Source organism: Pteropus vampyrus, unplaced genomic scaffold (assembly GCF_000151845.1).
Source record: "Pteropus vampyrus isolate Shadow unplaced genomic scaffold, Pvam_2.0 Scaffold867, whole genome shotgun sequence".
Classification (NCBI taxonomy): domain Eukaryota; kingdom Metazoa; phylum Chordata; class Mammalia; order Chiroptera; family Pteropodidae; genus Pteropus; species Pteropus vampyrus.
Genome location: NW_011889648.1, coordinates 1 through 13,720, shown reverse-complemented (window position 1 = coordinate 13,720; position 13,720 = coordinate 1). Strand labels below are relative to the sequence as shown.

The 13,720-nt window shown below is 40.1% G+C and overlaps 1 protein-coding gene across 2 annotated transcripts; it reads right to left on the bottom strand.

Annotated features, from left to right (window-relative positions):
* Positions 1 to 376: 376 nt before the first annotated feature.
* Positions 377 to 11,251, bottom strand: LOC105309819 (diphosphoinositol polyphosphate phosphohydrolase 3-beta). Of its 2 annotated transcripts, XM_011386030.2 has the most exons (2): positions 10,711 to 11,251; positions 377 to 426 (listed from the first exon to the last, which is right to left on the bottom strand). In XM_011386030.2, coding segments are annotated over exons 1-2 (495 nt in total). In that variant the 5' UTR covers positions 11,205 to 11,251; the 3' UTR covers positions 377 to 425. The 2 variants fall into 2 exon arrangements, with proteins under 2 accessions (XP_011384332.1, XP_023382198.1); XM_023526430.1 differs by lacking the exon at positions 377 to 426 and having other exon boundaries at positions 10,710 to 11,251.
* Between the last annotated feature and the right edge of the window lie 2,469 nt (positions 11,252 to 13,720).

Genomic DNA, 13,720 nt, shown 5'->3' with positions numbered 1-13,720 from the left:
CATGTATGTTAGACAGCATTTATTGTACTAACACCAGATTAAAAGGTGAATGCTTTACTACTCAGTGTCATTACAAAGTATTTAGACACAACTTCTGTGATATCTACTGTATTTCAAGTGATGTCTTGTGGACTAAATACATAAAAAGACTAAGGAAACAAGGTCCTTGCATTCAATGTCACATAAGCTGATGGGAAATACAGACACATAATCATAAAAGCACAAAAAAGGCCATAAGTGCCAAATTAGAAGTTTGTACAGATACAGTGGTAGTGCAACAATTAGGAGAATCTTCATTGTAATAAAACAGGAAAGAAGTATCCAAAAGCATAGGATGAGCTGTGTTCTTGAGTATGAAAGAGCTCATCTGTACTTCACAATTCTATTCATCATTGGGTTCACACACTCAATTCTTTCAATGTAAATCTGAAAGAAAAAAAACTCATATAGTTTTACTGGTTCATCACTTCTTCTAGTCAACAAATATTTATTGAGGGTCTACTATGGTTCATTAACTACTTTGTATTGGAAAAGCCTTCAGTGAATTATTCAATGCAGTTCCACTGTGAGGCTAGATGAGAGGCTGAAGGAGTAACAGACTGTCTCAGCTAACATATGAAGCTAAGAAATCAAGAATACACATCTCTAATCTATGGATCAATGACAAATGTCTCCAAAATTTAGCCACAATTCTAAGATATGAGGATATGAGAAGAATTTAGGGTGGGTCATAGTCCTCAAAAAGTTCATAGTCTAACAGGCCAATAGTCATTCAGAAAGATGATTGTAATATTAGAATGATGATGAAAATGTTTTATGTTTTGCTTGGTACTTCCACAAAAGGAACCCTGAAAAAGAAAACTCTGGCAAGCTGTTAGTATGATACTCTTTAAAGCTGCATTTCACCTCCCCTTTCCCAGTAACAACTATTTATGTAGGAATTGCTCTTTCTTACAATAAGACTCCACTTAAGTGGAGGAGCAGCTCCAGCTTCAGAGCCCTTTAAACCATTGTCCCAGAAGGTTCCTCTAATGTTGCTGTTACTTTACAAGCTGCCTGTTCCTGCTTGCTCGCGCTCGCGCTCTCTCTCTTTCTCTCTCTCTCTCTCTCTCTCTCTCTCTCACACACACACACACACACACACACCAATATTTATTTGACATTTCTAAATATCAAGCATATCAATATTATCTTTACTCCAACATGTTTTAAAACTTCTTTTTTTTTTTTTTAAGATAACACTAGGCACTTCTACAGTTGGGGAAAAAACAGCTTTTTAAAAAAACATGCTGAAAACAAATTCCTACCTCATCTGAAAGTACTAATTATCTTTGATCAATGCACTGTTTTATGGGAGGGGTATGAGCTAGAAGTTTTACCTGCACATTTTTAGTGCGATAACTACAAAAAAAAAATGCATGGGTGCTACATAAGGACTTTGTAGACAGAAAATCCCAACTGTGTTAAACTCTTGGAGGATGGAGGTTATAGTCACCATTTGTTACCTCTATGTCAACAGTTTTTAGTCTGAATTTTGTGGAATTCTCTTTCAAAATGAAAGTTTTTCTGTCATTTAATTTTTTCTACATTGAACTCCAGAAGCATATGTACCAAGAACTGCCCACGTGAATTTGAAAGATTAACTTATGGTGGGATAATTGTAAAATGTTCCGTTGTGATTTAGAAATGAAAGCCTTAGGAGTAATAAAAATTGCATAAATTGAAGATATCTGGGCAATCCAAATGTTTCTCAATAAAATACAGCAAATACAGGCTAACAAATCATAAGAGTTGGTTAACATCAACACTGCACTTTTCATATCTGTCGAATACATAAAGTAAAAGTCGAAATATAAATTGTGCATTATTATCTCTAAGAATGCCATGTATAAGTTAAAATCTCCCAGGTATTTGTGGCAGTATTTTAGATGGAGGCAGTTTTATATGCAAACCCATAATCCAGTTTCTCTGTGGTTAGTGTATACATACTTTGAAAAATCTCAAGATACTGAGAATATCTATTAATTGATTTGGACTGTTGGAATAGGAATGATCAATCTGTAGAAATTGTTTGTTTAAAAAATAAATGTATTTATGTACAAAAAACAATTTTTGATAAACTTTTGATAATTACACATAATTTAGAATATGAAATTATATAATTGACTTTTTAAAGCTATTCATTTTCTACTCTACTCATTCCTTTGATAACACTTAATTTTTGTTAACTACATTATGTACTTTAGACATATTTATATATGGCAAAAATCTTATTTTAAGAATAATGGAACCACATGTAAAAAAATTAAAAACTAAGAGAGGAAAAAGTGGTGTAGATGATAGAGGTTCTGTCCATCCCTCTGGTGACCAAATCAAAGTTGTGACAGAAACAAGGAGCAAATAGCAAGGAAAATCTCCTGGGATCTAGATAAACAAACCATACGACTAGGGAGAGAACTAAGAAATCATCCTGCAACAGCAGAAGGTAGGACGGGGTGAGGACGCGAGGCTGCCAGGTTCTAACAGCTGAGCCAAACAGAGGCTGTGGCAAGAGCAGCGGCAGCCAGCAGCTGCAGATGCCTCTTAAAGGGGCCGTGTCCACAAGTGGGCTTTTGTGGTGATGGACCTGCTCTCTCTCAGCATCAGCGCCAGGTGGGCTGTGCAGGGAGTACCAGGGACTTACAGGGTGACACGGAATTGTCAGAGTGAGGGTTGAGGGGAGACTCGCATGGTACAGAAGTACCGGCGGTATCCACTGTTCCTCTGTTGAGCCTACCGTCCTCCCAGTGTGCGAACTCAGTGGACTCAGTGCAGCCATAGCTGTGACATCATCAAACTGGAAAACAGAGATAGCTCTGCCCAGAGGATTGCTTGAAACTCCACTTCTCCCAATTCGCGGCCCAACCCAAGCCACATTCAGGTGTGTCCTCAGCAAATCAGGTGCTCCTTGCTGAGCAGCACGAAGACTCACATTGGTGGCAGGTAGCATCGTTTTCTGGTTTTTTGAGGCAACTATAATAAGCACAGCATCTGGATTCCTGGCTGAATCTTAACAGGTGGCCTCAGAGGGGCACTGGCTAGGGCTAAACTTGGCCTGCAGCTGAATCTCTTCTAGGACTGTGCCACTGAACACCTACCACACAAAGCCATGCTAATAAGATGGGAAGGCTTAGGAGCTTTGCTTAGTACATAGAAAAAGACACAGAAAGGCAGCCAAAATTGGAAGACAAAGAAGAAGAAACCATATGAGAGAACACAACAGAGATCTAGAAATAGTGGATTCAAGCAATCTAACAGATGCAGAGTTCAAAACACTGGCAATAAATATGTTCAGTGAACTTAGGGGAAAAGTAGATGAACTCGTGGAACTTTAACAAAGAGATAAAAATATATTAAAATGGAGTAACAGTGGTTAATACAATTATATACTTTTCAGGTGTATATTATAATTTCACATCTGTATATTTTATTCTGTTTACCACCCAAAGTCCAGTTTCCTTAGGCTAGAATATATTTGATCCCCTTTATCCACTTCACCCTCCCCCTACCCTCCTATATTTGACCCCTTTAAACCATCTACCTAGCCCCTCCTCCCCACCCCCTACCCTCTGGTAATCACTAGTCTATAGTCCATGTCTATGAGTCTCTGTTTGTTCTGTTCATTTGTTGCTTTTAGGTTTATATCCACATATAAGTGATACCATGTGATTTTCTGTCTGACTTATTTCACTTAGCATGATTATCTCAAGGTCCACCCATGTTGTCGCAAATGGCAGTATTTCATCTCTTCTTATGGCTGAATAATATTCCATTGCATATATGTAGCACAGCTTCTTGAGCTAGTCATCTATCGTAAGACACTTTGGTTGCTTCCATGTCCTGGCCACTGTGAATAATGCTGCTATGAACATTGGTGTGCAAACATCTTTTTGGATATGAGTTTCCAAGTATTTAGGGTAAATATCCAGTAAAGGGATTGCTGGATCATATGGTGGATCAATTCTTAGTTTTTTGAGGAACCTCCATACTGTTTTCCATAGTGGCTATACCTGGTGTGGCCTTATAAGGCAACTATAAACACATTATCTGTGGATTGCTTGCTGAATCTTAACAGGTGGCCCCAGAGGAGAACAGGCTTGGGCTAAATTTGGCCTGCAGCTGAACCCTACTCAGGAATGTGCCACTGGACACCTACCATACAAACCCAAACTAATAAGTACCTCAAATGGAAAAGAATTAAGTGCTCCAACCTACCATACAAACTCACACTAATAAGTACCTCAAATGGAAAAGAATTAAGTGGCTGAATGGATAAGAAAACAAGATCCCTATATATGCTGCCTATGAGAGACTCATTTCAGATTAAAAGATACACAAAGAGTAAAAGGAAGGGGATGGAAAAAGATATTGCCTTGATGGACCTAGAGGGTATTGCGCTGAATGAAATGGGTCAGGTAGAGAAAGACAAATATTGCATGATTTCATGTACATGTGGAATCTAAAGAACAAAATCAACAGCAACAACAAAAGCGGAAATAAACTCATAGATACAGAGAATATTTAGAGGGATACTGGATGAGAGGGGGTTTGGAGGACAAAAAAAGGCAAAAAGATTAAGAGGTACAAATGGATAGTTGCAGAATAAACATGGAGATGTAGAATGTAAAATTGGGAAGATAGTTAATAATGTTGTAATAAATATTTAAGAGAGAAGAGGGGTACTAGATTTAATGGGGTGATTACTTCATGAAGTATGTGGATTCTGATCAGTATGCTATACAACTGAAACTGATATATTATTGTATGCCGACTATAATTGAAAAAAATCTCATTGAATTGTATAATGTAAATACAAGCAACTAATTGTCTATTATAGTTCAATAAATATGGAAAAAAATCTAAAAAATTAAATTAAATTAATAAAAAATATTCCATTCTACCAGGGATTGTGGTATTTTTAAAAGGTTAATTTGTAGGCTAACAAAGTAAATTACATTTATTATCCACTTATATTTATTATTAGTATGAAGAATATTTTTAAAATATTAATATATAGATATCAGAAATATGGGGGAGTGAGAGATGACCCCAGATCTCTCTCCTTGAAACAACAATAAGGTGATCATCTAAAACTCAACAAAAAAGACCCAACCAGCACGTCTCAGCATGAAATTTCCTCATAAGAGTTATCACAGGTCAGAACTCTGGGTGTCAGGCAGTGGACAGAGAGCAAAAAAAGAAACTGCCTCTTGCAGCCGGAGCTCCCTGTAGGAGGAGGGGGAGGGGAGAAGGTGCAGTGAGTTCCCTGAACAGCCTTGACTGGGAGAGCTGGGAGCTCCACGAGGACAGCATCAGGGCCCAGTTACCAGGACAGAAAGCAGAAAAGCGGGAATGGCAGAGAAAGAACATTTGATTTTCACCAACCCTGGCTGCAAAACAGAGGCTGAGGTGCAGCACCCAACCACCAATCCAGAGGGTTCCTCCCCAAATACCTTTCGAGACAAAATACCGCAGAGCCCCAGGGGAATCTGAGTAAACACTACCAAAACTGTCGGTAACACTGACGGGGGCTGAGACTGAGGGTAGCAAGTCATGATTAAACATCTATGAGGAAAAAAAAAAGTCATTATTAAGGCTTTATATAAAGCAGGGATCCAAGATGCTTAGACGCTACCTACTGGAAATCAAAAGAAAAATGCCTCCTTTGCAACAGACTAGGGAAATCTTCATACAATATAACTTCTTTCTGTAAAAAAAAAAGCAGAACACACTTCCATTAATGCCCAGGCAGAGAAATAGTCCTTTAAACACCATGAACAACCAAGATGATAAGGCAATTCAGAAAGAAAGAGAAAAATCTCCAGAAAATAAGCTTACAGACATAGAAATATGTGACTTAAATGACGGAGAATTCAGGATGGTACTTCTGAAAAAACTCAATGAGATTTGAAACGATTCATATCAACATTTTAAGGAATTGAAAAAAACAACTAGATGAGCAGAATGAGTTCTTTAGCAAGGAGCTTGAAACCCTCATAAGAAACCAAATAGAAAATCTGTGGATGAAGAACACACCGCAAGAGATGAAAAATGAAATAACAAGCTTGGGAAATAGAGTCTATCAAATGGAGGAAAGGATCGGTATATCGAAAACAGAAATCTAAAAATAAATCAGAAAAAAGAAGAGAGAAATTGAAGAATGAAAAATGATGAAAGAGAAATATAAGAACCAGCTGATATCATCAGGAGAAGAAACATAAGAATAATGGGCATTCTCGAAGGGGAGGAAAAGGAGCAGGGATTAGAAAATATTTCAAGACAAATAGTTGATTTGAGAAATTCCCAAATCAAAGGCATGAACTGGAGCTTAGAATTCAAGAAGTCAACAGAACACCCAATTATCTCAACCCAGAAGGCCTTCTCCAATACATATTATATTAAAATTACCAAAATTTAACAACAAAGAAAGAATTCTCAGCACAGCCAGGGAAAAGAAGATGGTAACCTATAAAAGAAAACACATCAGATTATTGTTCGACTTCTCAGCACATAGCTTACAAGCCAGAAAGGAATGGAATCAAATATTCAAACTATTGAATGAGAGGAACTACCAGCCTAAAATAATGTATTCAGTAAAACACTCTTGTAGCTATGAAGGAGAAATAAAGACTGTTACAGACATACAAAAAAATGAGAATTATCCACTATGAGGCCTGCACTACCAGAAATACTGAAAGGGGTCAGCTCACCTAAAAGAAAATGACACACACACACGAAAACATAATTAGGACAAAGGCAACTAGCAGGCAGATAGAAGCAGAGGAGTGCAACCCTTACTGAGTACAGGCCATTATAAGCTTAAACGATAAGAAGAGATTTGCTATAGCAAGATAGTAATGAACGTTTAGTGAACACAGGGACAAACTAAGACAACAATGACTGAAAAGGGGAAGATTCAAAGATTCGCAAAGGGAAACGGAGATAAGGCACACACAGAAGAAAATGGACGATTGCATATATATAACTATCCTTTTCATATTCACAATGGTAACCAAACGCCAAAGATTTGGAACTGAAGTGTATAACATGAAACAAGAAGGACCAGAGAGAATACCAAAAAAACCCAAGCAAAATAAAGAAAACTGAAATGCAAGGACAAGGACTCAATGGAAACATCGAGCTACCAGAAAGAAAAATATAAAATGGCTATAAGAAGACCTCATATTTCAATAATCACCCTAAATGTAAATAGACTGAACTCACTAATTAAAAGGCACAGAGTTGCAGAATGGATCAAAAAGCAAAACCTAAACATGCTGACTCCAGGAGACACACTCAGCTCCAAATACAAATATAGACTCAAAGTTAAATGGTGGAAAATGATATTTCAAGCAAATGACAGTCAGAGAAAAGCAGGAGTAGCGGCTCTAATATCAGACGAAATAGACTTTAAAATAAAAAAGGTAAAGAAAGATACTGAGAGACACTTCTAAATGATAAAGGGAATCATGCACCAGGAACACAAAACACTTATTAATATCTCTGCTCCCAATCAGGGAGCCCCAAAATATGTAAAGAGATTACAAAGAGAACAAAAGGGAGAAACAGACCGAAACGCTATCATAGTAGGGGAACTAAATACTTCGCTGTCGAATATGGACAGATCATTCAAACAGAAATTCAATATGGAAATCACTTCCTTAAATGACACATTAGAACAACTGGACATAATTGACATTTACAGAGCCTTCCGTCCAAAAACAGCTGCTTATACATTCTTCTCTAGTGCACAAGGAACATTCTCAAGAATCGACCACATACTGGGACACAGAGATAGCCTCAACAAATATAGGAGGGTTGAAATCATACCAACCATATTCTCTGATAGTAATGCTTTGAAGCTGGAGATCAACTGTGAAAAGAAAGTGAGAAGAACCACAAATACATGGAGATAACACAACATGCTACTGAAGAATGACTGGGTCAGAGAAAAAATAAAGAGACAGATCAAGAGGTACATAGAAATGAATGATAAGGATAGGACAACATATCAAATCTTTTGGGATATGGCAAAAGCGGTCATAAGAGGAAAGTTCATATCATTACAGGCCAATCTTCAAAAACAAGAACAAGCCCAAATAAACAACCTAATGCTTCATCTTAAAAAAACTAGAAAAGGAAGAACACATGAAGCCTAAAGTCAGCAGAAGGAAATAAATAATCAAAATTACAGCAGAAATCAATGAAATTGAAAAAAAAAATAGAAAAAAACAAATGAAACAAAGAGCTGTTTCTTTGAGAAGGTTAATAAAACTGACAAATCCCTTGCTAGACTCACTAAAGAAAAAAGAGAAAGAACACAAATAAACAAAATCAGAGGTGAAAGAGGGGAAATTACGACAGATACCACAGAAATACAAAGGATCATACAAGAATACTATGAAAAAATACATGACAACAAATTTAAGATCTAGAAAATGTAAATAGAACGATAAGCAGTATGGAAATTGAAACAATCATCAAAAACCTACCAAAAAGTAAAAGTTCAGGAGCAGATGACTTCACAAGTGATTTCTACCAAGCATTCAAAGAAGATTTACTACCTGTTCTCAAAGTCTTCCAAAAAACCAAAGAGGAGGCAATACTTCCCAATGCATTTTATGAGGCAATATTACCCTGATACCAAAACCTTTTAAAGATCACACACATACACACACACACACACACACACACACACACACACACAAAACTACAGACCAATATGTCTTATGAATACAGATGCAAAAAACTTCATTAAGATACTAGCGAACAGAATACAGCAACATATTTAAAAAATTATACACCACGATCAAGTGGGCTTCATCCCAGGAGCACAGACATGGTTCAACATAGACAAATCGATTAATGTGATATACCACATAAACAAATTAAAAAATAAGAATCATATGATCATATCAATAGATGCAGAAAAAGCCTTCGACAAGACACAGCATCCTTTTATGATCAAAACACTTAATAAAATCAGTATAGAAGGAAAGTACCTTAACATAATAAAGGCCATCTATGACAAACTCTCAGCCAATATTATACTTAATGGTGAAAACTTAAAAACCTTCCCTCTAGGATCAGGAACAAGTCAAGGCTGTCCACTATCACCAGTGTTATTCAATATAACATTGGAGGTCCTACGCAGTGCAATCAGGCAAGAGAAAGATATAAAAGGCAACTAAATAGGAAACGAAGAAGTTAAACTGTCACTATTTGCAGATGACAATAATGATTAAAAAGATGATTAAATAATGATTAAAAGATGATATATTTTAAGTTGCCCAAAAATTAGGAATGGTTTTTCCACCCCCAATACCATCTTCACAAAGTAGGCTTTACCTCCACCTACTTTATGATATGGCTGGGTGGAACAGAGGAAGTTCCAGAAGAGAGACATAAGTATTTTAGATGGGCTTGATGATCACAAGCAAGTATCAAGTCAAATGTAAACATTTTTAATTCAGCACCCAAAAAAGATTGTCATGTGAGACAAAACGTATATTCTCAAACTTTAAGAGAAATTGTTCAGGTGTTCTAACACTTTGACAGTCTGTAATAGCTGAATAGCAAGAAAAAAACCTCATTCAGCTGGGATGTAATCACTATAGATCCCATTCTTGTGGCACTGGTCATCAGAAAGTCAAACTAGAATGTCACCAAATTCAAATATGTGAAATACCTTTCTTTCAAAAACTAGTTTATACTGAGAGAACCATGGTTGTTCTAGAGAAAGGGGCAATGGGAGTTGAGAGTTCAGCATGCTACATCATATTCTATGAATGCAGTTTTTGTGATAAGATACATCTATATCTACCTCAGGATGTGTTTGGCTAATAATATCTTCCTGACAAATGTGTACTCTACACAGTAATATTGTTAGACTACATTTGGGCTATATGAGGAATGGCCATATCAAGTGGGCAGTGAAAAATTACCAGTTGTGAACGATTTTTGAAAATCAAATTATCTATGTATGAATAAAGTAATTTCTGAAAAGGGCAAATCAGATCACATTTCTCAAGGTGAAATTATTGTCGAGAGTGGCAAGGACACAAAATGTCAAATTTCTTAAAATCATTTAAAAAAATTCAAAACTGATCATTTAAAACAATTTCCCCCAACAGAAGGGCTTATGCTGTGAATGAGGAAACAAGTTAGGAAAAAAAAATAATAATGAAAGATGCCACACAACCCAGGTGATCAGATTTTAAAGGCCTTCACTACGAAACAAACCACAAGACTTGATACCAAAAATGCGCGCGCGCGCACACACACACACGTGTGAAATGTTAAAAGAAATAATAATAAAAAATAAAAAAAAACAACCCAACCAACCACAGCGCGCACACACCCACACCCCCCCAAAGGCTGAGTGAGCAATTAAGGCACCTAAAAGAAAACCCCATGTGGCTTAGGCTTTCCGAACTCGGTTAAACAGCCCTACCAAGAAGCGACTTTCAAAGCATCTGAAAAACGTGCAAATTGTCCGAAAACAGTGCCTGGCAACTGAGACAGTTTGCAAGCGTGATTCAGAGGTCTGCCAAGGAAACAAAAGGAGCCTCCCTCTTCCGAGAAGCCCGCACATGGCACTGGAAGTGCGCGGGCACAAGGTGTTCTAGGGCAAGCGGAAAGCAGAGAGGTCTGTGCAGGAGCGGTACATACTAGGGGTCGCTCCCCGGGACGGACGGGGCCACGGAGTTTCCACTGGTGGCGGAACCGTCCAGCTTTAGTTTCTCCAGGTATTCGGCATGCACGGGCTTGTGGCACTGGAGGACCTTGATCGCATCTTCGACTTTGAACCACTCTCGCTTCCTCCCAATGCTCACCGAATCTTCCCAATCCTCCAGAACCTCAGTGACAGTCAGGACATACACGTACGTTCTGTGCTTGCGATCTTGATTCTGCTCGAAGACGCCCAGGAGCCGGCCTAACTTCCCCTTGACTCCCGCCTCCTCGAACACCTCTCGGATCGCCGCGCTGCCCGGCTCCTCCTCGGGCTCCAAGCCCCCGCCCGGCACGATCCAGCGGTCTGGGTACCGGCTGCTACTCACTAACAGCACCTCTTCCTCGCGCTCGCTCCGGAAGCACAGGCACGCCGCCCGCTTCTTGAAGCCCTCCGGGTCGTAGGTCCGCGTCTGATTCGGCTTGCACTTCATCCTCCAGGCCACCCTCTCCCGCGCTCGCTGCTGCTCGGGTCGCCGCCGCTGCCGCCTGTCGCGCTGCTGCGGAGAGAAAGGGCTGCTGCGAGGGGCAGGCAAGAGAAGCGCCTCAGCCCGCGAGTCCAGAGCCTAAAAGAAGATGAGGCGGGGGCGGGGACGACCGGCGAGGACGTCAGTCAGTCAGTCCGCCCCTCTGCGGCCGGGGTCGCGAGCGCAGCCGCCTGCGTGGAGGAGGCTGAGGCGCCGCCGCCGCCCCACCCCCGGACCGCCTCTCCGCACGCAGCCCACCCGCGGCTCCGGCGCGCGTCGCCTCCTCAGCCGCCCCTGCAGGGGAGAGGGAGGTGAGGCGCCTTCGCGTGCGCGTTCGCGTCCCCTTTCCACGTGCGCGTTCCCGTCGGAGGGCGAGGGGCGGGGGCGGGGGCGGGGGTCTCGCTGCTCCTGCAGAGCGGCGCCTCGGGCCCATTGCGCAGGCGCCCCGCACTTCTCGGGCTGGGAATCTCCTTTACGCGGAGTTAAGTTCACTGCTTTGTGACTTGGGCCAGGACTGTGTCCACGTGTGCGGTGGCGACGAACGTGGCTGTGGCGCCGCAGGCTGTTTCTTCTCACCGCCCACCGGGTCCCCGAAACACACACGCAATCGTTTTCCACATAATGGGGTCAAGTGCATTTTCATCATCGCCCATAATGAATGGTACTGGCTTATTTATACCAAGACTCCGGTTTGTCAAAATTATCCTCAGTATTCTTGGATCAAAGACTTCCCTAATCTTTGCTGAATCATATCATGCAGTTTTATTTCTTCAACAGGTTCTTCACCTTGCCAGGCATCTTGGCACAGCTCATAACACTTTCCTTCGACCCCTACTGACATCTTACCGCCCCTGTTCCTCAGTTTCCTCATCAGTAAGCTCCTCACCTATTTGCATTTGAGTCATAGTCACCCAACAGCTGGAGAAACACACTAAGTAGTATTTTATTAAATTCCGAGACTCTCCACCCTCCACACGCTCCACCCTTCTTCTCATGGAAGAGTACTGGTTGGGGTTTTCAAAAATGTGCCTGTGGAAATCCCTTCATAGTCTACATTTTGATTTTTAGAAGTCTCCCCGTGTGGGACTGCAGCAGGGCCATTTGGTGCTCTCTCACGTCTCCAGCCATCCTATCCTCTAGGCTGAGAAGTGGCGCCCCCCGCCCCCACACACACGCCCAGCCCCCAAATCAACAACCTAAAGCCTTCCTTCTTATTGTTTCCCTGCTCTAACAGTAGCCTTATAGAGAAGGCCTCTGATGTCCTCTAACTTTTGCCGGATTGCAACTTTGTCTCTCTTACCAACACACACGGTGCTGGATCAGGCAAGTAGGAGGATCATGAAAACTTACTTTCCCAATGAAATGATTCCTTTATCTAGCGGAAATCGACTGAAATGTACGTAGAAGGTAATTATGAAACATACAGTTCGGTTTTTAAAGAACAAGTTAGTTCAGCTTCCCAGGGTCTGCTCGACTCCATTTATACCCCAAGTAGCTCGTAAAAATAATCCTGTTCCTAGTGACAGCACACACCTGCAAAATCAAGAGCATAATGTGATAAAAATGTATGAGTCATATATAAAGACAAAGATAAAATGGACACATAAGGAGAGTGACTTCAACCAATAAAGACACTACTACGATTGACCGTATTTTAGCAAGCTATGGATGATCAGGAACATGTGAAGGAATGCAATACCCCGTGACTAGAAATGAACGAGGAGAAAAAGCTTTAGCAGGCTGTATTCCTCAGTGTGTCCATGCTCAGAAATACACAAGTGATGTTAAGCTGCTAGAAAAAAATCCATTACAGTAAGGATCTAGGCAGATATGCCGGTTATCACCAATATTATTAAATATTGTTTCAGGTGTTCTTTCCAGTGTAATACGATTGTAAAGAGAAAAAAAGTCTATCATTTTGGTAAAAAAGACAAAATTATTATTTGCAGATGATATGAATATGTTTTTGGGAAACACCTGAGAAATGGTATAAAATGAATTTCTTTAAAGGGTAGATGAAATATTAATATTTAAAATACCAAGAGCTTTCATGTATTCTAGCAATAATCATATAGAAAATGGAGAAATAATGACATTCACAGAGGCAATATCAACTTTCCCAAAGTAACTTATACCAAGGGATCCTAAAAAATATGGATAGGACATCGTAATAGAAAATGATTAACTTGTTCTCAGTTTGAAAGCAAAGCTGGACGATTAGACAGATGTCTGTTGGGTGGGGTGACCGAACCAGGCCCCAGCCACACCATAAGTCTACTTCACAATTACTGGGTACTATCTCCTTGTCTCACCAGAGGGACCATTCTCTAGTCTACTCCATCACTTCCACATCAGATTATGCCTCTGCAATATGCCTCTGCTGGGGACATGTTTATTGGAAGGGAGAAGAATAGCAACATTGTAATATGGAAAAAGGCAAGGGCTGGATTCCTACTGGCAAAGACATGCATAGCATGTTTCTG

Bases quoted from the DNA above. Each gene is read 5' to 3' on its own strand.
- LOC105309819 (XM_011386030.2), bottom strand. From the start codon at position 11,204: ATGAAGTGCAAGCCGAATCAGACGCGGACCTACGACCCGGAGGGCTTC.